The following is a 23,828-nucleotide window of genomic DNA, read 5'->3' on the forward strand; positions in this document are numbered from 1 at the left end:
TTATGTAATGCAGCGCTTAATTACTGATGTATACTGTGCATATATAAACATTTATTGTGTGTACAGACCTTACGTAATGCAGCACTTAATTACTGATATATACTGTGCATATATAAACATTTATTGTGTGTGCAGACCTTATGTAATGCAGCACTTAATTACCGATATATACTGTGCATATATAAACATTTATTGTGTGCACAGACCTTTTGTTATGCAGCACTTTTTTACTGATATATACTGGGCATATATAAGGAATAGTGGAATGTCCCTTTAATAAGTTAATTAAATAATTAACAAGTGCATAATAAAAAGACAATGATTTAACACCTACTTTTTTCTGATAAATTTATTTTTATCTCCCATTTTCCAGCCCACTGTATCATGTGACCGTCATCAGCCAATCACAGACTAGTATACGTATACCCTGTGAGCTTGTGCATACGCTCAGTAGGAGATTGTTCCCCATAAAGTGTGAATATTAAATAGGCTGTGCACAATGTAATAATGGAAATAAAACTGCTGCTCTGTCTGAATAAAAAAAGCTTATTTTGACTTGAGTGTCCCTTTAAATGAATTGTGTTTTTAATTAAAACCTTTTCTTCCCTAAAGCAACTGTACGTTTTCCCTGTCTCTAGATCATAAAATCTGTTATTAGGGTAAAAATAAATACATTTGAAGCCAGATTTGCACAGGTTTTATTTGACTCAGAAGAGCAGTGAGACAGGTGACGGTGACAGCTCAGTGCAAGCACGGGACGATAACAAGCAGCGAGCAGCTCAGTGCGTAATGGGCCCTATCTAACAACAGCACAGATATCAAACGGATGAGGGGTTAACGTCACAGTAACCAAAGGGTCTTCTCTTGGCGGAGGTTGGTCACTGGGGATCTGAAATGTAAATGTCTGTAGGAGGCTGGTAAAGAAGAGGAAAAGGCCCATCCTGGCTAACTGCTCCCCCAGGCACGATCGCCGACCTGAAAAACAATAGATGAACAGCCGCATGTTAAGGAAGGTTCACCCACGACTGGCATCAGAATGGTACAAACCTCATGAGAGCAAGAAACCAGCTGATCAGTGCCAGCTGTGGTCATTGTAACCCACAGTTCCCCAACTGACTTCAGTTGTATGTGCTATAGGGTAGGGTCTGTAGTTGGTACCCCACAGACAAAAAAACACAGACATGACACACATTAATATTTCACCTTTACAACATACAATGGGCCATATTCATGGTACAGCTTTTCTGCATTAGACGTGTGTGTGTATATATATATTATATATATATATATATATATATATATACACACATACACACACACATACATACACACACACACACATATACACACACACACATACACACACATACACACACACACACACACACACATATATATATATATATATATATATATATATATACAGTATATATATATCTCAACTATGTAAAAAGGCACTCAATGGTATTAGTAGTAAAACATAACATTTAATTAAAAAAAAAATGTTTTGAGAACATTACGTTCCCTTTATCAAATGCCAGATACAGCAAAGACATGATAAAACAATCACCTTAAATACCCATGTGTGAAGTCTCCAAACGCCGAACCGCAATTTGCGGCCCGCGTGCAGTGTCAAGGAGTGATGACATCCTCAGCGTGCAACACACGCTGATGCGTATACTATGGGGCGTGAAGAACCCTGTCAATCACACAGCCATAGGAGTACCGGTCTCCTGTTAAAACACAAGGAGCGATATATGTAATAAGGACATCTGTCAAATAAAGCTTGTGATCATGTGTGTGATAGTAAACTGAAAGAACAAACACTGCACGGAGACTCAATTAAAATCAATAAAAACATTATCAATTGCTAAAACATAATAAGTATATCTAAGCAGACACATCTCAATGCATAATTATATATATATGTATCAATATAATACTAGAAGATCATGTGGTAAACTACTATTTCATCTATAAGTATTATATGAAGGCACATAGTATTATTAAAAAATGGCAAATAGTGTTATAAAACATATCCGTATGTCAAGGAATATGGTAGAAACCTTGATGACAGAGGACTTAGTCAGTCAGGTATTTAAATGGGTCAACACGTATTAATGGTTTGTGATCCCCATAGTGGTAATGGACAGTAACAAAGGTCAGGATAGATAGGATATCATAGGGCTAATCAAGTGTATTGAAATGAGACACTAATAGGCACAACACTCATATATTCAGTCCCCTGAATAAAATGGCCCAAAGTCCAGTATTGTGTTCAGCCCTTTAGGTGCTATAGTGTCCAATGTATAAATCCATCTTGTTTCCAGCCTTAATAGTTGATTACCCCTGTTACCTCCCCTTGTTGGTGGTGGTACCTGGTCAATTAACATAGTCCTTAGACTAGAGACACTATGTCTACAACGGGCAAAGTGGCGTGCAACTGGCTGATGAGAGTCCCCTTTTAAAAGGGCTTCCCTGATCGCACAGCGAGGATTGGCCATCCTTTCCCAGAATGTGGTGACCGTCTTACCCACATATACAAGGGAGCATGGGCAAATCAGAATGTAGATGACATGGGTACTGGTGCAAGTCAGTCTGTAGTTAATCTTGTATCTTCTGTTGTTATGTGGGTGCTGAAATGTGTCACCCTTCAACATGCTGTCGCATGTGATACAGTCCCCACACCTAAGGCAGCCTTTTTTGTTGGATTTAAGCCAAGTGTTTCCTTCATAGCTTTTCACAGGGTCAGTCTTGACAAGCAAGTTGCGCAAGTTCCATCCTAGGGTGCTGAGTGCGTTGAAATGGTAGGGTCTTATCCATTTTAATTAGAACCCAATATTTCCTGACAGCAGAGTTCACCTAGTGGTGCATTGTGTCAAAAGTAGTGATGAAGTTGATATTCTCCTCCTCAAGAGCAATATTACTCTTAGTAGTGATTCCTTCCTGGAACCTTTTAATCACTTTTTTTTTAATGTCCATTACCATTTTACTGTCAAATCCACGTCTGATAAGTTTGACATCTCCTCGAGCTGTCTCTCCCTGACTGTTGCCTCAGTGTTATTGCGCAAAACCTGAGTGAGTTGGAGGCAACAATACCCCTCTTTTGGTGTGTAGGATGATAGCTATGAGCCTCCAATAAGAAGTTACAATCTGTAGGTTTGGTGTACAGGGAAGAGCCAAACTTGTGTGCCCCTTTACTGTCAACTTTAAAGATATTCAGATCCAAAAAATGGATCTCTTGCACATCATACTCAATTTTAAAGTTGATGGGGGTATCCAAGTTGTTCAACATCCCTACCCAAGTGTGTCCCTCGCCAGATTAGAAATACATCATCGATGTAGCATGTGTAATATACCACCTTATCCATGTTCTGGGGTTTCATGACATTCAGTTCGTACCAGGACATAAAGAGGTTGGCATATGTGGGTGCCATATTCGAGCCCATGGCAGTCCCAGAGATCTGCAAATAGAAATCTTTTTCAAATCTAAAATAATTTCTCTCTAGGCTTAACTGTAATAGTTCCAATAGAAACTCAACTGGGGGACAACTATAGCATTTGGATTCCATCACCATGGATCTGACCACCCGCACACCACCATCATAATGGGATGGAGGTGTATAGACTGTCCACATCCATGGTGACCAGTATGTAATTTTTCTGTAAACCATTGAATGTCGTCAGTATATTGATCAGACTAGGAGAATCTTGTAGAAACGCAAACGTATCCTTGACCACCGGTTGTAGATAATGGTCTATGTACCTAGCTATATTAGAAAACAATGATCCCTTGTCAGACACAATGGGTCTGCCAGGAGGATCAATAAGGGTTTTATGTATTTTAGGCAATAGGTACAAGACGGTATCCTAGGAAACTCAGTGGTCAAGAATGCATATTCATTATCATCCAATCTACATGCTTCTAATGCAGATCTCAGGGACTGATCAACTACCTTTTTAAATGATGAGGTGGGGTTACCCCATAAGCGTCTGTACACCTTAATGTCTGCTAGCTGTCGTTTAGCTTCCTGACGATAATCGATGTAATTCATCACAACAATGCCACCCCCCTTATCAGCGGGGCATATTATTATTGAATGATTATCGCTTAAATCCCTGATGGCTTTGTATTCCGGTGTGGATAAATTAAGGAATTCAGATGATTCTTGTTCAGTATTGACCTCATTTCAAACCATATGTTTGAAACTTTTAATAGAGGGATGTGTGAGAATAGGTTCAAAGGTTGATTGTGGTCTAAATTGATATTGTTTTTATTGATTTTAATTGAGTATCCATGCAGTGTTTGTTCTTTCAGTTTACTATCACACACATGATCACAAGCTTTATTTGATAGATGTCTTTTTTACATATATCGCTCCTTGTGTTTTGACAGGAGACCGGTACTCCTCTGGCTGTGTGATTGACAGGGTTCTTCACGCCCCCATAGTATAGGCATCAGCGTGTGTTGCACACTGATGACATCATCACTCCTTGACACTGCACGCGGGACGCAAATTGCGGCTTGGCATTTGGAGACTTCACACATGGGTATTTAAGTTGATGGTTTTATCATGTTGTGATATAGCTCTGTATTTATTTCTTTGCTGTATCTGGTATTTGATAAAGGGAACGTAATGTTCTCAAAACGTTACACTTTTTAATGGATTGAATTAAATGTTATGTTTTACTACTAATACCAGTGAGTGTTTTTTACAACGTTGTTATATTTGGATATTATCTTGGAAGTGCACCCTGGGAGCTGATGGACTTTTGGAATATGGAGTGCCTATTCTATTGACTCTGCTTTGTACATTTTTTGAACTGTGCACCCTACATTTTACTGCTAATTCTGATATTACGCTTAGGATTTACACTAACTACTTGCATTGGAATATACAAAACAAACTATCAATCTTTTGCTAAGTGTTCCTATGAAAGACACATCTGATATGGCAACTACATCCGCTACCAGCATCATATTACAGGATGATGATGAGGTTGATACTGACACATTTGTGTACATGGAAGAAGATGCGAATAGGATCCGTACATTGACAGACCTGAGTGAGTTGAGGGGTGATACCCCCATTAATACATATAATAAGTTATTGAATTTGAGGAAGAGGGAGGTAGATTTTCACCTACATGCAGTGTATCTCTCAAATTATCATAAGAATAAACAGATCCCACGAGGATTCAGGATAAAAAACATACCAACAATAGGGAGAGCCAACACTGAGTTTTGTCGCAAATGGTGCTCCATATTGCACAAATGTTCATATGATCTTGTACTACTAGTAATTGAGGAGGTAAATAGACTAGAAAATAAAATGAAATTTGAAATTGATTTACTTAAACAACATAGTTATGAGACCATGGTGGATGACAAGACTCGATTGGATCAATACATTAGATGCACAGGTGAAGAAATATAAAAATGACCTAATTTCCTTTAAAAACAGGAAATTAATGACTGTAGAAAGTGACTATAGAGAGAAAATAATTAAAGATGGCTTTATAGTAAGGATCATGACATACCAAGGAGGAGACGTAGGTATATCAAACCTAAAAGTATTGCTGGCACCATTGACACCAGTGGCGGTGACACATCTAAGGGTGACACTAATACCAATGATTATTTGGTTTTGACACAAACCTCACGTTCAAATACGGCTTCTTTTTCTGGAATTGTGACCAGAGCAGCCGCAAAACTACCACTGATGCCAAATGGTGCAAAAGACGGAAAAGATCCCACACCAGACGGGTTGGGTTTAGGGAAAAAAAGCGGAATATGAAGAAAAAGTAAATATTGTGTTCAACCTCAGTGACATATCTCTCACTGATATTGAACACAATGTATTGAATCGTGGTCTATCATTTATACCAACACCGAAGAATAATAGGTTTCAAAAGATAGTTGATGCACATGTGTTACAGAGAAAACTGAAACTAAAATATTTATTTAAAGACAAGGAGAAGACTGATTTAGCTGAGCATAGATTTAGACCATAATCAACCTTTGAACCTATTCTCACACATCCCTCTATTAAAAGTTTCACACGTATGGTTTGCAATGAGGTCAGTACTGAACAAGAATCATCTGAATTCCCTAATTTATCCACACCGGAATACAAAGCCATCAGGGATTTAAGCGATGATCATTCAATAATAATACGACCCACTGATAAGGCGTCGATCAGTCCCTGAGATCTGCATTAGAAGCATGTATATTGGATGATAATGAATATGCATTCTTGACCACTGAGTTTCCTAGGAAACCCATCTTGTACCTATTGCCTAAAATACATAAAACCCTTATTGATCCTCCTGGCAGACCCATTGTGTCTGACAAGGGATCATTGTTTTCTAATATTGCTAGGTACATAGACCATTATCTACAACCGGTGGTCAAGGATACGTTTGCGTATCTACAAGATTCTCCTAGTCTGATCAATATTCTGACTACATTCAATGGTTTACAGAAAAATGACATACTGGTCACAATGGATGTGGACAGTCTATACACCTCCATCCCTCATGATGGTGGTTTGCGGGCGATCAGATCCATGGTAACGGAATCAAAATTCTATAGTGGTCCCCCGGTTGAGTTCCCATTGGAACTATTACAGTTATGCCTAGAGAGAAATTATTTTAGATTTGAAAAAGATTTCTATTTGCAGATCTCTGGGACTGCCATGGGCTTGAATATCACACCGACATATGCCAACCTCTTTATGTCCTGGTACGAACTGAATGTCATGAAACCCCAGAACATGGATGAGGTGGTAAATTGCACACACTACATCGATGATGTATATCTAATCTGGTGAGGGACACACTTGGGTAGGGATGTTGAACAACTTGGATACCCCCATCAACTTTAAAATTGAGTATGATGTGCAAGAGATCCATTTTTTGGATCTGAATATCTTTATAGTTGACAGTGAAGGGGCACACAAGTTTGGCACTTCACGTACACCAAACCTACAGATCATAACTCCTTATCGGAGGCTCATAGCTATCATCCTACACATCAAAAGATGGGTATCGTTGCCTCCAGCTCACTCGGGTTTTGCGCAAGAACACTGAGGCAACAGTCAGGGAGAGACAGCTCGAGGAGATGTCAAAAAAACTTATCAGATGTGGATATGACAGTAAAATGGTAATGGACATTAAAGAAAAAGTGATTTAAAGGTTCCAGGAAGGAATCACTACTAAGAGTAATATTGCTCTTGAGGAGGAGAACATCAACTTCATCACTACTTTTGACACAATGCACCACAAGGTGAACTCTGCTGTCAAGGAATATTGGGTTCTAATTAAAATGGATAAGACCCTACCATTTCAACGCACTCAGCACCCTAGGATGGTATACCGCCGCACCAAGAACTTGCGTGACTTGCTTGTCAAGACTGACCCTGTGAAAAGCTATGAAGGACACACTTGGCTTAAATCCAACAAAAAAGGCTGCCTTAGGTGTGGGGACTGTATCACATGTGACAGCATGTTGAAGGGTGACACATTTCAGCACCCACATAACAACAGAAGATACAAGATTAACTACAGACTGACTTGCACCAGTACCCATGTCATCTACATTCTGATTTGCCCATGCTTCCTTGTATATGTGGGTAAGACGGTCACCACATTCCGGGAAAGGATGGCCAATCATCGCTGTGCGATCAGGGAAGCCCTTTTAAAAGGGGACTCTGATCAGCCAGTTGCACGCCACTTTGCCCGTTGTAGACATAGTGTCTCTATTCTAAGGACTATGTTAATTGACCAGGTACCACCACCAACAAGGGAAGGTAACAGGGGTAAACAACTATTAAGGCTGGAAACAAGATGGATTTTTACATTGGACACTATAGCACCTAAAGGGCTGAACACGATACTGGACTTTGGACCATTTTATTCAGGGGACTATATTATATATGAGTGTTGCCTAGTAGTGTCTTATTTCAATACACCTGATTAGCCCTATGATATCCTATCTATCCTGACCTTTGTAACTATCCATTACCACTATGGGGATCACACACCATTAATACGTGTTGACCCATTTAAATACCTGACTGACTAAGTCCTCTGTCATCAAGGTTTCTACCATACTCCTTGACTGTTCTTTCAGTTTACTATCACACACATGATCACAAGCTTTATTTGACATATGTCCTTTTTACATATATCGCTCCTTGTGTTTTGACAGGAGACCGGTACTCCTCTGGCTGTGTGATTAACAGGGTTCTTCACGCCCCCATAGTATACGCATCAGCGTGTGTTGCATGCTGATGATGTCATCACTCCTTGACACTGCACGCGGGACACAAATTGCGGCTCGGCATTTGGAGACTTCACACATGGGTATTTAAGGTGATTGTTTTATCATGTTGTTATATAGCTCTGTATTTATTTATTTGCTGTATCTAGCATTTGATAAAGGGAATGTAATGTTCTCAAAACGTTACGCTTTTTAATGGATTGAATTAAATGTTATGTTTTACTACTAATACCAGTGAGTGCCTTTTTACATTGTTGTTATATTTGGATATTATCTTGGAAGTGCACCCTGGGAGCTGATGGACTTTTGGAATATGGAGTGCCTATTCTATTGACTCTGCTATATATATATATATATATATATATATATATATATATATATATATAGGGTTTTCTATGGGGTTGAGATCTGCAGACTGGCTAGGCCACTCCAGGACCTTGAAATGCATCTTACGAAGCTACTCCTTCGTTGCCCGGGTGGTGTGTTTGGCATCATTGTCATGCTGAAAGACCCAGCCACATTTCATCTTCTATGCCCTTGCTGATGGAAGGAGGTTTGCACTCAAAATCTCACAATACATGGCCCCATTCATTCTTTCATGTACACAGATCAGTCGTCCTGTTCCCTTTGCAGAGAAACAGCCCCAAAGCATGATGTTGCTACCCCCATGCTTCACAGTAGGTATGGTGTTCTCTCTCCTCCAAACACGACAAGTTGTGTTTCTACCAAACAGTTCTACTTTGGTTTCATCTGACCATATGACATTCTCCCAATCCACTTCTGGATCATCCAAATGCTCTCTAGCATACTTCAGATGGGCCCGGACATGTACTGGCTTAAGCAGGGGGACACGTCTGGCACTGCAGGATCTGAGTCTCTGGCAGCGTAGTGTGTTACTAATGGTAGCCTTTGTTACGTTGGTCCAGCTCTCTGCAGGTCATTTACTAGGTCCCCCTATGTGGTTCTGGGATGTTTGCTCACCGTTCTTGTGATCATTTTGACCCCACAGGGTGAGATCTTGCGTGGAGCCCCAGATCGAGGAAGATTATCAGTGGTCTTGTATGTCTTCCATTTTCTAATTATTGCTCCCACAGTTGATTTCTTCACACCAAGCTGCTTGCCTATTGCAGATTCAATCTTCCCAGCCTGATGCAGGTCTACAATTTTGTTTCTGGTGTCCTTCAACAGCTCTTTGGTCTTCACCATAGTGGAGTTTGGAGTGTGACTGTTTGAGGTTGTGGACAGGTGTCTTTTATACTGATAACAAGTTCAAACAGGTGCCATTAATGCAGGTAATGAGTGGAGGACAGAGGAGCCTCTTAAAGAAGAAGATACAGGTATGTGAGAGCCAGAAATCTTGCTTGTTTTAGGTGACCAAATACTTATTTTCCACCATAATTTGCAAATAAATTCTTTCCAAATCAGACAATGTGATTGTCTGGATTTGTTTCCACATTTTGTCTCTCATAGTTGAGTTATACCTATGATGAAAATTACATGCCTCTCTCATCTTCTTAAGTGGGAGAACTTGCACAATTGGTGGCTGACTAAATACTTTTTTCCCCACTGTACATACACACACACACACATATATACACACATACATACACTTAAAGGGACACTGAACCCAAATTTTTTCTTTTGTGATTCAGATGGAACATGCAATTTTAAGCAACTTTCTAATCTCCTATTATCAATTTTTCTTTGTTCTGTTGCTATCGTTATTTGAAAAAGAAGGCATCTAAGCTTTTTTTAAATTCAGAACTCTGGACAGCACTTTTTTATTGGTAGATTAATTTATCCACCAATCAGCAAGAACAACCCAGGTTGTTCACCAAAAATGGGCCGGCATCTAAACTTACATTCTTGCATTTCAAATAAAGATACCAAGAGAATGAAGAAAATTTGATAATAGATGTAAATTAGAAAGTTGCTTAAACTTTCATGCTCTATCTGAATCACAAAAGAAAAAATTTGGGTTCAGTGTCCCTTTAACCTGGCACAGTTCAGAATGGCACATTATACGTGTAGTATGTTACTGTTGCACTTTGTTTAGCACCTGGCACAGTGACAATCATTACCAGGCACTCCCCCTGTTAAACACTTTATATCAGTGCTACAGAGTAGACATGTGCATGGCGAAAAAATTTGGTTCGGTTTGGATCAATTCTGATTTTTTTTAATTTCGGTTCAAATCGATTCGAATTCGGAAAAATTTGAATCAATTCGGTTCAGATTCGTTTCGGATTCATTCGGATTCGAATAAATTCGTCTGGATTCGGTTCGGTTCGGAAATTCGGAATTTCGGTAAGTGTTAGGTGGGATGTGCTTTGTATTAGACTCGTATTATGTACTGTATATTAGGTGTAACCCATAGCAGAGTGATATAACCTAATAAACTGTACAATACTAGTGTAATCCATGGCCATCCGAATCTACCGAATAAATCCGAATATATCCGAACTAATTCGGATTTATTCAGTAAATTCGGTACTATTTTAATTCGGAAATCCGAATCGATCCGAATCCCGAATTTTACGAATTCAGCCGAATTTCCGAATCGATCCGAAATGAATCGCACATGTTTACTACAGAGTGTCTGTCCTCACTTGTTCCTTACAGACCAGATGCTAAGGATCTCATACTTGTGTGCATGTAAGTCAGTAAACTACCTGAGCGCAGCTTAAAACCTGCATGCTGTCAATAATTGTCCTCTACAGAGGTGATAAGATAAGGAAGTGCACACTGCAGACATCACATGCATAACCCTCAATAAATATATATATATATATATATATATATATATATGTATATATATATATATATATATATATATATATATATATATATATTATGGTAAGGTCACTGGAAGAACAGTCTCAATGGCATGGTAACTGCATTTTCAAATGGCTAGATTACGAGTTTTGCGTTATGAGTGAATAAACAGCATTATGGGTCATTACGCTGCTTTTTCACTACCGCTGCTATTACGAGTCTTGTTAAAAAAGCTGTACCGCACACTTTTTTGGCCGTAATGCAAATTAACTAACGCACCTTTCAAAAAGTCCTTTTACAATGGGACTTCCATAGCACCGGTATTACAAGTTTGCCTGGGAGGCCAGAAAGTGAGCAGTACAGCCAATACCGCCAAGATTCCTAACGCATTTTAAAGTCAATAGTTATGAGTTTTACGCTACAAAGCTGTAGCATAAAACTCATAACTAAAGTGTTAAAAAGTACACTAAAACGGGGGGCGGAGCTAGCATTGGAGCCGAGAGGTCGCATCTTTCTTCAGCTCTGTAAGAGAACTTTATCTAATTTTGTTTATATGACCCCTCGGCCCCACAAACTTGACTAAATGGAATACTAATAACTTCAGAGAATAATCCTGTATGAGTCTTGATCGTTATTGAAGACTTGGAGGCAGTAAGCAGCCTAAATTACCAGTGAGGCCCAGAATAAGAACCACGCTGCAGCGACCATTTTCTCACAGACCTACAAGCACTATAGCGTGCATGCGATCTGAGACAGGGGTAGCATAGAAGAAACCACCAACCTATATACTGCAGTAAACGGATTAAGCCCACTCTAACCTAGATTACTAGTAGGCGATCCGCAGCAAACATCTCCTAGACTCCTAGCAAACTGACCCGGTATAACCCGCTACGAGAACCGCACCTCTACCAGCTGCGCCATGCAGCCTGATCTGAGATTCCTACTTGGAGCCTTGCTGAATCAGCTAGATCGACAAGCGGGGGAACTTACTGATGTGATAAGGTCGGCTTTCTCCTCTTCTCCCCCCATGATCTGCCGGAAAGTACTGGTCCCGGTCGGGACTCAGGAGCGCTCGAGTGAGTTGATGGGAGCTGGATATTTGGCAGCCGAGTGCAAAATGGAAGTCCCATGTCCGGATCGTACGCGGGCTCGTCCCACACGCTGCGGTAAGATGGGAGCTGTTGCTAGCTGTCAGGAGTGTCTCAATTGGGAGGAGACAGATTACTCTACGGGGGCAAGTATAGGAGAGCAAAGGCATCTTTTGGATGGAACTGATCAGGGCTCTAACCCAAAAATAAGCTTAAAAGTTGCAAACCGCACTGCTATTAGTCAACTACTATCCTGTACTTCTGTGTATAATACTAATGCCGCTATGCCCTTAATTTACTCAGTCGCTAAGCCACAATTAGATACGCTGGAGACAGACTGCTCTATCAGTAGGGGATTTCCTTCAAAGGCCTGCACAAATCAATCTAAGTTGGTAGATGGAGTCCCTGCACTGGATTTTGACAGGAGGAAGCCCCCGGGTATCGCAACTAGAGGAATGAGTGCCTGCACGATATCAAGGCAATTTACAGTGATCCTTATGAAATCTGGTATAGGTTGATAACTTTGGATTTTTCTTAGCCTGAACCCATAGCTGGATATATAATGATGGGAAATTTTAATGAATGCTGACTGGTTTGATGAGAGTGCCCAATTTGATATACCTGGCACTAGTTTTATAATATAGTGTGTTACTAATCTTTTTAATGCATTGTAGTGTTCACATACTTGAATTATATGTTTGCTTGTACTCTGTTTTCTCCATAATAATATATAAACTAACGTTGCTTACCTTAATTACTAAGCCGTAGGATAGAGAGGATGCTTCAGTTTTTCAATTTAAGGAGATAAAATATTCATAGGGGCTGCAAAGCCTAATTCTAACATTCCTTCAATTATACTCACATAGATAGTTAGCAAAGTAGCCGGACTAACAGAGAATCTACAAACCCAATACAAAACGTACGATTTGTTTTCAAAATGCATGTAGTCTGACACTACTATAGTTAGATTCCCTGCTCTTAGGCATTATGTTGTAGAGATGTACCTCATAACGCCATATAGACTGATCTCATGCCAGTCAGTAATGCTAACACTGATGCGTTTTTCACTGTTTATATTTTTTTCAGTTAACACATTTATTATTATGTTTGTTGTTTTTTCTAATGATAGCACCCACCAGACACTTAATACAACGTTATATTTCTCAATATTATACTTGCATAGATAGGTTTATTATATGGAGATACTGGTTATACTTGCAGTCAGAAGCGCCAATATATATGATTGAATTGAATTTTGGGTATCAGTTAATTAATAGTATAGCATAGCATTTTGTATAGAATGAGATAATATAAATTTATGCGCGCAGAAGAAAACTTTACTCCCTGACGTTGCTGTTTAAGCAAAGATTATGCGTATTTAGGTTCATTTCTACACTAAATTACCTGTATATAATACAGTGCTCAATATACAACTATAATAGCGGCACTTGTTGGCGCAAATACCTATGGATTTATCTTTACTTGTAGTGTAGAGGTTTATGATAAGCCCTTTAGCTGTCCTAACCTTACAATGGATTTACGCATACACGCTCCTTTAAAGGTGACTCCCAGCTTTAGAGATATCTAGACAGTAACTTAATTTTAGGAAATATGCGGTACACCTAGATATAACAGTCTTTTTGTTTGCATAAGTTATAACTACTACCACTGTTCTATATTAACTACTTCTTATTAGTCTAATAACAACTCTCTCCTACAAAGTTATGTAATACTGAGATGTTTTAGGTTACTTCAAATATTTTAGTGATGTTATTAATAATCTTATCGCTTACATGCTTCAAAATGGAGTTCCCAAACTAGATAGAGTTACTCCCATATAAAGTGTTTTCCTTTTGCTAATGTCGAACTAGGCTTTGTGTTATATAATTCCACCTCCACATACTCCTTTCAATCTATCTGGCCTATGACACCTACGGTTAAGGTGTATTACCTATAGGTTCATTGTTTCTTATAACATGAATACTTCAAATAACCTTATATATGCCTTGACCTTATGCCAGGCATTTACAAATATGTCCAACTAGGGGAGATTCTCAACTTTGTTAAACCTCTTATATGATATGGGATATTCGTAAATCTATTAGCTTCCGTATAGCTTAGTCTTCCACGCCACACATTATCTTGTAATGTATAATTGACTCAGCCAATTAACTTTTCCATGGTTTCCCCCCCCCCCCCATTATGGGTGACCATAGCTAGCTACATTGCTATCCCTAGTACTTTCATCAAATAACTAAATACATAGAAAAATCATTTGCATAAGCGGTGCTTACCCGCTGACATTTCCCTACTTTCCCCCTTGCTCCTTCTTTGGCTCTTGATATCATGACCCTATCCTTGAGAATAATAAGCATTCAGTCAAATGACAAATTGGGTCTCTCTAGTAGCTACAGTGCTCTTCTAGAGCATCCTTCACCACTATAGCCCGGAATAATAGCTACTCACAGTATTCTATAAAAAAATATAAAAGGAGGGTTTCAGATATGTTTTAACACTCATATTATGTTTTCTTTCCCTGTCATATTGCTGTTAAAACAATCACTACCATGTTTTGTATTATGTTTATGTCATGGTTTTATGATGTCATTTTGAAAAACCCTCAATAAAAATTATTCAAAAAAAAAAAAAAAAGTACACTAAAACCCATAAACGACCCATAAACCCCTAAACCGAGGCCCCCCCGCATCGCAAACACTAAAATAAAATTATTAACCCCTAATCTGCCGCTCCCGACATCGCCACCACCATAATAAACATATTAACCCCTAAACCTAAATCTAACCCTAACACCACCTAACTTTAATACCGCACTCCCGCATCACAAACACTAGTTAAATATTATTAACCACTAATCTGCTGCTACAAATTTACCTGTGAAAGAAAACCTAACCTGTCTTACACTAACACCTAACCTTACACTACAATTAAATCAACTACCTAAATTAAATACAATTAACTAAATTACAAAAACAAACAAACATTAAATTACACAAAATAAAAAATAAATTATCAGATATTTAAACAAATTACACCTAATCTAATAGCCCTATCAAAATAAAAAAAAGCCCACCCAAAATAAAAAAACTAGCCTAATCAGCTCTTTTACCTGTAAAAAAAATACAAACAACCCCCCAACAGTAAAACCCACCACCTACACAACCAACCCCCCCAAATAAAATCCTAACTAAAAAAACCTAAGCTCCCCATTGCCCTGAAAAGGGCATTTGGATGGGCATTGCCCTTCAAAGGGCATTTAGCTCTTTTTCAAGTGCCCAAACCCCTAATCTAAAAATAAAACCCACCCAATAAACCCTTAAAAAAGCCTAACACTAACCCCCGAAGATCCACTTACAGTTTTTGAAGACCCGACATCCATCCTCAACGAAGCGGAAGAAGTCCTCATCGAAGCCAGCAGAAGTCTTCATCCAAGCGGCCAAAGTCTTCATCCAGACGGCATCTTCTATCTTCATCCATCCGGCGTGGAGCGGCTCCATCTTCAAGACATCCGGCGCGGAGTATCCTCTTCAATTGAAGTCTTCTTGCAGAATGAAGGTTCCTTTAAATGACGTCATCCAAGATGGCGTCCCTTGAATTCCAATTGGCTGATAGAATTCTATCAGCCAATCGGAATTAAAGGTGTAAAAATCCTATTGGCTGATGCAATGGAACAGCCAATAGAACAGCCAATAGAATGCAAGCTCAATCCTATTGGCTGATTGCATCAGCCAAAAGGATTTTTTTACCTTTAATTCCAATTGGCTGATAGAATTCTATCAGCCAATCGGAATTCAATAGACGCCATCTTGGATGACGTCATTTAAAGGAACCTTCATTTTGCAAGAAGAGTTCGATTGAAGAGGATGCTCCGGGCCGGATGTCTTGAAGATGGAGGTGCTCCACACCGGATGGATGAAGATAGAAGATGCCGTCTGGATGAAGACTTCTGCGGGCATGGATGAAAACTTTGGCCGCTTGGATGAAGACTTCTGCCGCTTCGTTGAGGATGGATGTCGGGTTTTCAAAAACTGTAAGTGGATCTTCGGGGGTTAGTGTTAGGCTTTTTTAAGGGTTTATTGGGTGGGTTTTATTTTTAGATTAGGGGTTTGGGCCCTTGAAAAAGAGCTAAATGCCATTTTAAGGGCAATGCCCATCCAAATGCCCTTTTCAGGGCAATCTAGAGCTTAGTTTTTTTTAGTTAGGATTTTATTTGGGGGGGTTGGTTGTGTGGGTGGTGGGTTTTACTTTTGGGGGGTTGTTTGTATTTTTTTTACAGGTAAAAGAGACGATTTCTTTGGGGCAATTCCCCGCAAATGGCCCTTTTAAGGGCTATTGGTAGTTTAGTTTAGGCTAGGGTTTCTTTTATTTTGGGTGGGCTTTTTTTTTTATTTTGATAGGTCTATTAGATTAGGTGTAATTAGTTTAAATATCTGATAATTTCTTTTTTATTTTGTGTAATTTAGGGTTTGTTTTTTGTTGTAATTTAGTTAATTGTATTTAATTTAGGCAATTGATTTAATTGTAGTGTAAGGTTAGGTGTTAGTGTAAAACAGGTTAGGTTTTCTTTCACAGGTAAATTTGTATTTATTTTAGCTAGTTAGTTAGTAAATAGTTAATAACTATTTAGTAACTATTCTACCTAGTTAAAATAAATACAAACTTGCCTGTGAAATAAAAATAAAACCTAAGCTAGATACAATGTAACTATTAGTTATATTGTAGCTATCTTAGGGTTTATTTTACAGGTAAGTATTTAGTTTTAAATAGGAATTATTTAGTTATTAATAGTAGATTTTATTTAGATATATTTTAATTACATCAAAGTTAGTGGGTGTTAGGGTTAGGGTAAGACTTAGGTTTAGGGGTTAATAAATTTAGTATAGTGGCTGCGAAGTTGGGGGCAGCAGATTAGGGGTTAATAAATATAGGTAGGTGGCGGCGATGTTAGGGGTTGCAGATTAGGGGTTAATAATATTTAACTAGTGTTTGTGAGGCGGGAGTGCGGTGGTTTAGGGTTTAATATGTTTATTATAGTGGTGGCGATGTCCGGCAGATTAGGGGGTTAATAAGTGTAAGATTAGGAATGTTTAGACTCAGGGTTCATGTTAGGGTGTTAGGTGTAAACATAAATTTTGTTTCCCTATAGGAATTAATCGGGCTGCGTTACGGAGCTTACCGCTGCTTTTTTGCAGGTGTTAGGCTTTTTTTCAGCCGTGTCTCCCCATTGATGTCTATGTGGAAATCGTGCATGAGCACGTAAAACCAGCTCCCCGCAGCTTTCAGCAGCGCTGGTATTGGAGTGCGGTATGGAGCTCAATTTTGCTCTATGCTCACTTCTTGCCTGTCAACGCCGGGTTTTTGTAAACCTGTAATACCAGCGCTGTAGGGAAGTGAACGGTGACAATAACGTGCAAATTAGCACCGCACCCCTCTTACTGCAAAACTCGTAATCTAGCCGTAAGTCTTTTAACACAGTAGGTGCACTGTCTTTTTAAATACAGCAACTTCAAATCAGCCAGCAAAACAAAGCACACAAAATAAAAAGCCTACTCCTGTCAGGAGTATAATATAATTTCCCTTACTAATGATAAACTATTCAGCTAACCTGAACCCAGTTTAGTACTTTATAGAAATGGTATAAGCAAAATACAAAATACAAATAAAAACAAGTTTGTCTCACCAGTGTATCTCTTTACAGGCAGTCAGCCATGCTAACTGGTCTCACCGGTGTGTCTCTTTACAGGCAGTCAGCCATGCTAACTGGTCTCACCGGTGTGTCTCTTTACAGGCAGTCAGTCATGCTAACTGGTCTCACCGGTGTGTCTCTTTACAGACAGTCAGCCATGCTAACTGGTCTCACCGGTGTGTGTCTTTACAGGCAGTCAGCCATGGTAACTGGTCTCACCGGTGTGTCTCTTTACAGGCAGTCAGCCATGCTAACTGGTCTCACCGGTGTGTCTCTTTACAGGCAGTCAGCCATGCTAACTGGTCTCACCAGTGTGTCTCTTTAGAGGCAGTCAGCCATGCTAACTGGTCTCACCGGTGTGTCTCTTTACAGGCAGTCAGCCATGCTAACTGGTCTCACCGGTGTGTCTCTTTACAGGCAGTCAGCCATGCTAACTGGTCTCACCGGTGTGTCTCTTTACACGCAGTCAGCCATGCTAACGGGTCTCACCGGTGTGTCTCTTTACAGGCAGTCAGCCATGCTAACTGGTCTCACCGGTGTGTCTCTTTACAGGCAGTCTGCCATGCTAACTGGTCTCACCGGTGTATCTCTTTACAGGCAGTCAGCCATGCTAACTGGTCTCACTGGTGTGTCTCTTTACAGGCAGTCAGCCATGCTAAATGGTCTCACCGGTGTGTCTCTTTACAGGCAGTCAGCCATGTTAACTGGTCTCACCGGTGTGTCTCTTTACAGGCATTCAGCCATGCTAACTGGTCTCACCGGTGTGTCTCTTTACAGGCAGTCAGCCATGCTAACTGGTCTCACCGGTGTGTCTCTTTACAGGCAGTCAGCCATGCTAACTGGTCTCACCAGTGTGTCTCTTTAGAGGCAGTCAGCCATGCTAACTGGTCTCACCGGTGTGTCTCTTTACAGGCAGTCAGCCATGCTAACTGGTCTCACCGGTGTGTCTCTTTACAGGCAGTCAGCCATGCTAACGGGTCTCACCGGTGTGTCTCTTTACAGGCAGTCAGCCATGCTAACTGGTCTCACCGGTGTGTCTTTTTACAGGCAGTCAGCCATGCTAACTGGTCTCACCGGTGTTTCTCTTTACAGGCAGTCAGCCATGCTAACGGGTCTCACCGATGTGTCTCTTTACAGGCAGTCAGCCATGCTAACGGGTCTCACCGGTGTGTCTCTTTACATGCAGTCAGCCATACTAATGGGTCTCACCGGTGTGTCTCTTTACAGGCAGTCAGCCATGCTAACGGGTCTCACCGGTGTGTCTCTTTACAGGCAGTCAGCCATACTAATGGGTCTCACCGGTGTGTCTCTTTACAGGCAGTCAGCCATGCTAACGGGTCTCACTGGTGTGTCTCTTTACAGGCAGTCAGCCATGCTAACGAGTCTCACCGGTGTGTCTCTTTACAGGCAGTCAGCCATGCTAACTGGTCTCACCGGTGTGTCTCTTTACAGGCAGTCAGCCATGCTAACTGGTCTCACCGGTGTGTCTCTTTACAGGCAGTCAGCCATGCTAACTGGTCTCACCGGTGTGTCTCTTTACAGGCAGTCAGCCATGCTAACTGGTCTCACCGGTGTGTCTCTTTACAGGCAGTCAGCCATGCTAACTGGTCTCACCGGTGTGTCTCTTTACAGGCAGTCAGCCATGCTAACTGGTCTCACCAGTGTGTCTCTTTACAGGCAGTCAGCCATGCTAACTGGTCTCACCGGTATGTCTCTTTACAGGCAGTCAGCCATGCTAACTGGTCTCACCGGTGTGTCTCTTTACAGGCAGTCAGCCATGCTAACTGGTCTCACCGGTGTGTCTCTTTACAGGCAGTCAGCCATGCTAATTGGTCTCCAGCCTCTCTTTCACTCTGGGAAACAGCCGGCTCCCTGAGACCCATACTATTGCTAGATAGCTTATAAAGCCTGAGCTAACTTAATAGGGAGCAGCTATGAAACTCATCCAAGAGATTTAACTCTTTAGTTGCAGGGGAAAATTGCTCTCTCTAAGCGCCTGCTAATGTACAGACCTTCCATCACCCTGTCACAATATATATATATGTCTTTATGTTTCTACATATGTATTTATGTGTTTGTTTATATATGTCTGTAAATATGTATAAATACATATGTACACACACACATATACAGTATATATATATATATATATATATATACACACATATATACATATATATATATATATATATATATATATATATATAAAACCAATCCAATAAATCCAAAAAGATCAGAGGCTGCACTGTGGAGTATTAGTAAAAATGCAAAAACTTTATTAGGTCTAGTTTAAAAATAATATCCAAGCACACACAACAAGTGTTTACACCCTAGCACACAGGAGCTGCTCTCCGACGCGTTTCCTGCTAAAAACAGCACTTCATCAGGGTACACACATATATACATACAGTTTATCCAGTTGTAATTACTCAGTGCAACTTATAACATCCAAGTGAAAGATATAACTCCAACATGTCAGGAAAAAAATCAAAAACAGAATCACTGGGTTGCAAAAAGGATCTCCCCCTCCTAAAATGACTTGCAAACTCAATCAGCTGTAGCTAATCACTTCTCGACGGCACACACAGAGCCATTTGACTTCAACTGTGTTCAGCTGTGGGCATATTGATTAGCTCAGCATGAAAGAGCTTTCCTGGAGCATCTAAATACCATGGCAGTGCAACTGAAGCAAACAGTCAACTATAAGTGGCAATACACTGTCAAAAGCTCTCCAGGATAATGTTGTGGACAGGCACAAGTCAGGAGATGGATACAAGAAAATATCAAAAGCTTTATCAATGCCTAGAAGCACAATGAAATCTATTATTAAGAAGTGGAAGGTATTTGGTACAACACAGACCCTCTCTGGATCAGGACGTCGATCCAAACTGGATGAAAGAGCCAGGAGGACACTGGTCAGAGAGCCTACCAAGAGGCCAACAGCAACTCTGGAGTTGCAGGAATTTATGACAAAGAGTGGTCATTGTGTGCATGTGACAACAATAACACAAGTTCTGAGGCCACACGGAAAAACATAATTTATGTAAGAACTTACCTGATAAATTAATTTTTTTCATATTGGCAAGAGTCCATGAGCTAGTGACGTATGGGATATACAATCCTACCAAACCTCAAAATGCCTATAAATACACCCCTCACCACACCCACAATTCAGTTTAACAAATAGCCAAGAAGTGGGGTGATAAAGAAAGAAGTAAAAAGCATCAACAAAGAAATTTGGAAATAATTGTGCATTATACAAAAAATCATAACCACCACAAAAAGGGTGGGCCTCATGGACTCTTGCCAATATGAAAGAAATGAATTTATCAGGTAAGTTCTTACATAAATTATGGGAAGAGAGATGGGTCAATGCAGCACACAAACCACACTGTGTATCCGGAAATGTGATCCTCCGACCAAAGCGCTAGCTACTAGCGGGCGGAGAAAAAAATGCTATAAACAAGTTCACAACAAGCACGGAGTGCCGTATCCTAGTGCAGAGGATCAAACTGCTAGGCAATAATAGAACAAAAGAGGACGGCAGGCACTCGTTCCCAAACTTGTTACTAAAAAATCAAAATTTTATTAGACAACAGTAAAAAAGGTGCAGACATGGCAGGTTAAAACATGCAGGGATATCTTATGCATTCGCGCCCCCCGCAGGCGCTTATTCATAGACAAGGAACTATGTGAAAACCCTTCACAGGTTTTCACAGAGTTCCTTGTCTATGAGTAAGCGCCTGTAGGGGGCACGGAACGCATAAGATATCCCTGCATGTTTTAACCTGCCATGTCTGCACCTTTTTTACTGTTGTCTAATAAAATTTAGATTTTTTAGTAACAAGTTTGGGAACGAGTGCCTGCCGTCCTCTTTTGTTCTAATCTTACATAAATTATGTTTTCTTTCATGTAATTGGGAAGAGTCCATGAGCTAGTGACGTATGGGATAGCAATAACCAAGATGTGGAACTCCACGCAAGAGTCACTAGAGAGGGATAAAAATAAAAACAGCCATGCTGGAGCTACCAGCAATACAAACGACTGTTCCATGATGATTTTGGAAATCACTCTTGGAAGAAGAACTAGAGGCAGGAAAATATAAGCAGGTTGGTAGCACCAAAGAAGTGTCAACGCATCCGCTGCATCCGTCTGAAGATCCCTGGACCTGAACAGGTACCTGGGAAGTTTCTTGTTTAGATGAGAAGCCATCAGATCTATTTCTGGAAGACCCCACATCTGAACAATCTCAGAAAACACATCTGGATGGAGGGACCACTCCCCCGGATGTAAAGTCTCACGGCTGAGATAATCCACTTCCCAATTGTCTACACCTGGGATATGTACCGCAGAAATTATACAAGAGTTGGATTCTGCCCAAGAAAGTATTCAAGTTACTTCTTTCATAGCTAGGGGACTGTGAGTCCCACCCTGATGATTGACATATGCCACAGCTGTGATATTGTCTGTCTAAAAGCAAATGAACGGTTCTCTCTTCAACAGAGGCCAAGCCTGAAGAGCCCTGAAAATTGCACGGAGTTCCAGAATATTGATTGGTAATCTCGCCTCTTGAGATTTCCGAACCCCTTGTGCTGTCAGAGATCCCCAAACAGCTCCCCAACCTGAAAGACTCACATCTGTTGTGATCACGGTCCAGGTTGGAGGAACCAAGGCCTAGATTTGGAGTTTGGCGGTAGAAGGGCTGTTAACGCTCCGCAGGCTTTTTTCTGGCCGCACCATAAATTTAACTCTGGTATCGAGAGTTCAAACAAATGCTGCGTTAGGCTCCAAAAAAGGAGCGTAGAGCATTTTTACCGCAAATGCAACTCTCGATACCAGAGTTGCTTACGGACGCGGCCAGCCTCAAAAACGTGCTCGTGCACGATTCTCCCATAGGAAACAATGGGACTGTTTGAGCTGAAAAAAAAACTAACACCTGCAAAAAAGCAGCGTTCAGCTCCTAACGCAGCCCCATTGTTTCCTATGGGGAAACACTTCCTACGTCTGCACCTAACACTCTAACATGTACCCCGAGTCTAAACACCCCTAACCTTACACTTATTAACCCCTATTCTGCCGCCCCTGCTATCGCTGACCCCTGCATATTTTTTTAACCCCTAATCTGCCGCTCCGTAAACCGCCGCAACCTACGTTATCCCTATGTACCCCTAATCTGCTGCCCCTAACACCGCCGACCCCTATATTATATTTATTAACCCCTAATCTGCCCCCCTCAACGTCGCCGACACCTGCCTACACTTATTAACCCCTAATCTGCCGAGCGGACCTGAGCGCTACTATAATAAAGTTATTAACCCCTAATCCGCCTCACTAACCCTATAATAAATAGTATTAACCCCTAATCTGCCCTCCCTAACATCGCCGACACCTACCTTCAATTATTAACCCCTAATCTGCCGAGCGGACCTCACCGCTATTCTAATAAATGGATTAACCCCTAAAGCTAAGTCTAACCCTAACACTAACACCCCCCTAACTTAAATATAATTTACATCTAACGAAATAAATTAACTCTTATTAAATAACTTATTCCTATTTAAAGCTAAATACTTACCTGTAAAATAAATCCTAATATAGCTACAATATAAATTATAATTATATTATAGCTATTTTAGGATTAATATTTATTTTACAGGCAACTTTGTAATTATTTTAACCAGGTACAATAGCTATTAAATAGTTAAGAACTATTTAATAGTTACCTAGTTAAAATAATAACAAATTTACCTGTAAATTAAATCCTAACCTAAGATATAATTAAACCTAACACTACCCTATCAATAAATTAATTAAATAAACTACCTACAATTACCTACAATTAACCTAACACTACACTATCAATAAATTAATTAAACACAATTCCTACAAATAAATACAATTAAATAAACTAGCTAAAGTACAAAAAATAAAAAAGAACTAAGTTACAAAAAATAAAAAAATATTTACAAACATAAGA

General features: G+C 40.1%; 1 protein-coding gene across 2 annotated transcripts in view; it reads right to left on the reverse strand.

Annotated features, from left to right (window-relative positions):
- Positions 1-681: 681 nt before the first annotated feature.
- Positions 682-23,828, reverse strand: part of LOC128666646 (cytochrome P450 2D6) — a 194,011-nt gene continuing 170,864 nt past the window's right edge. The window contains exons 9-10 of one of the 2 annotated variants that reach the window (XR_008403259.1): positions 1,571-1,733; positions 840-975 (exon numbers count right to left, since the gene is read on the reverse strand). Coding sequence is in view for 1 of the 2 variants with exons in the window: in XM_053721353.1 (XP_053577328.1) it covers positions 797-975 (179 nt within the window). In the remaining variant the exon portion in view is untranslated. Of the gene's footprint in view, positions 976-1,570; positions 1,734-23,828 lie in introns of both variants that reach the window. The other variant, XM_053721353.1, reaches the window with a different exon arrangement.

Source organism: Bombina bombina, chromosome 7, assembly GCF_027579735.1.
Source record: "Bombina bombina isolate aBomBom1 chromosome 7, aBomBom1.pri, whole genome shotgun sequence".
NCBI classification, from domain to species: Eukaryota; Metazoa; Chordata; class Amphibia; order Anura; family Bombinatoridae; genus Bombina; species Bombina bombina.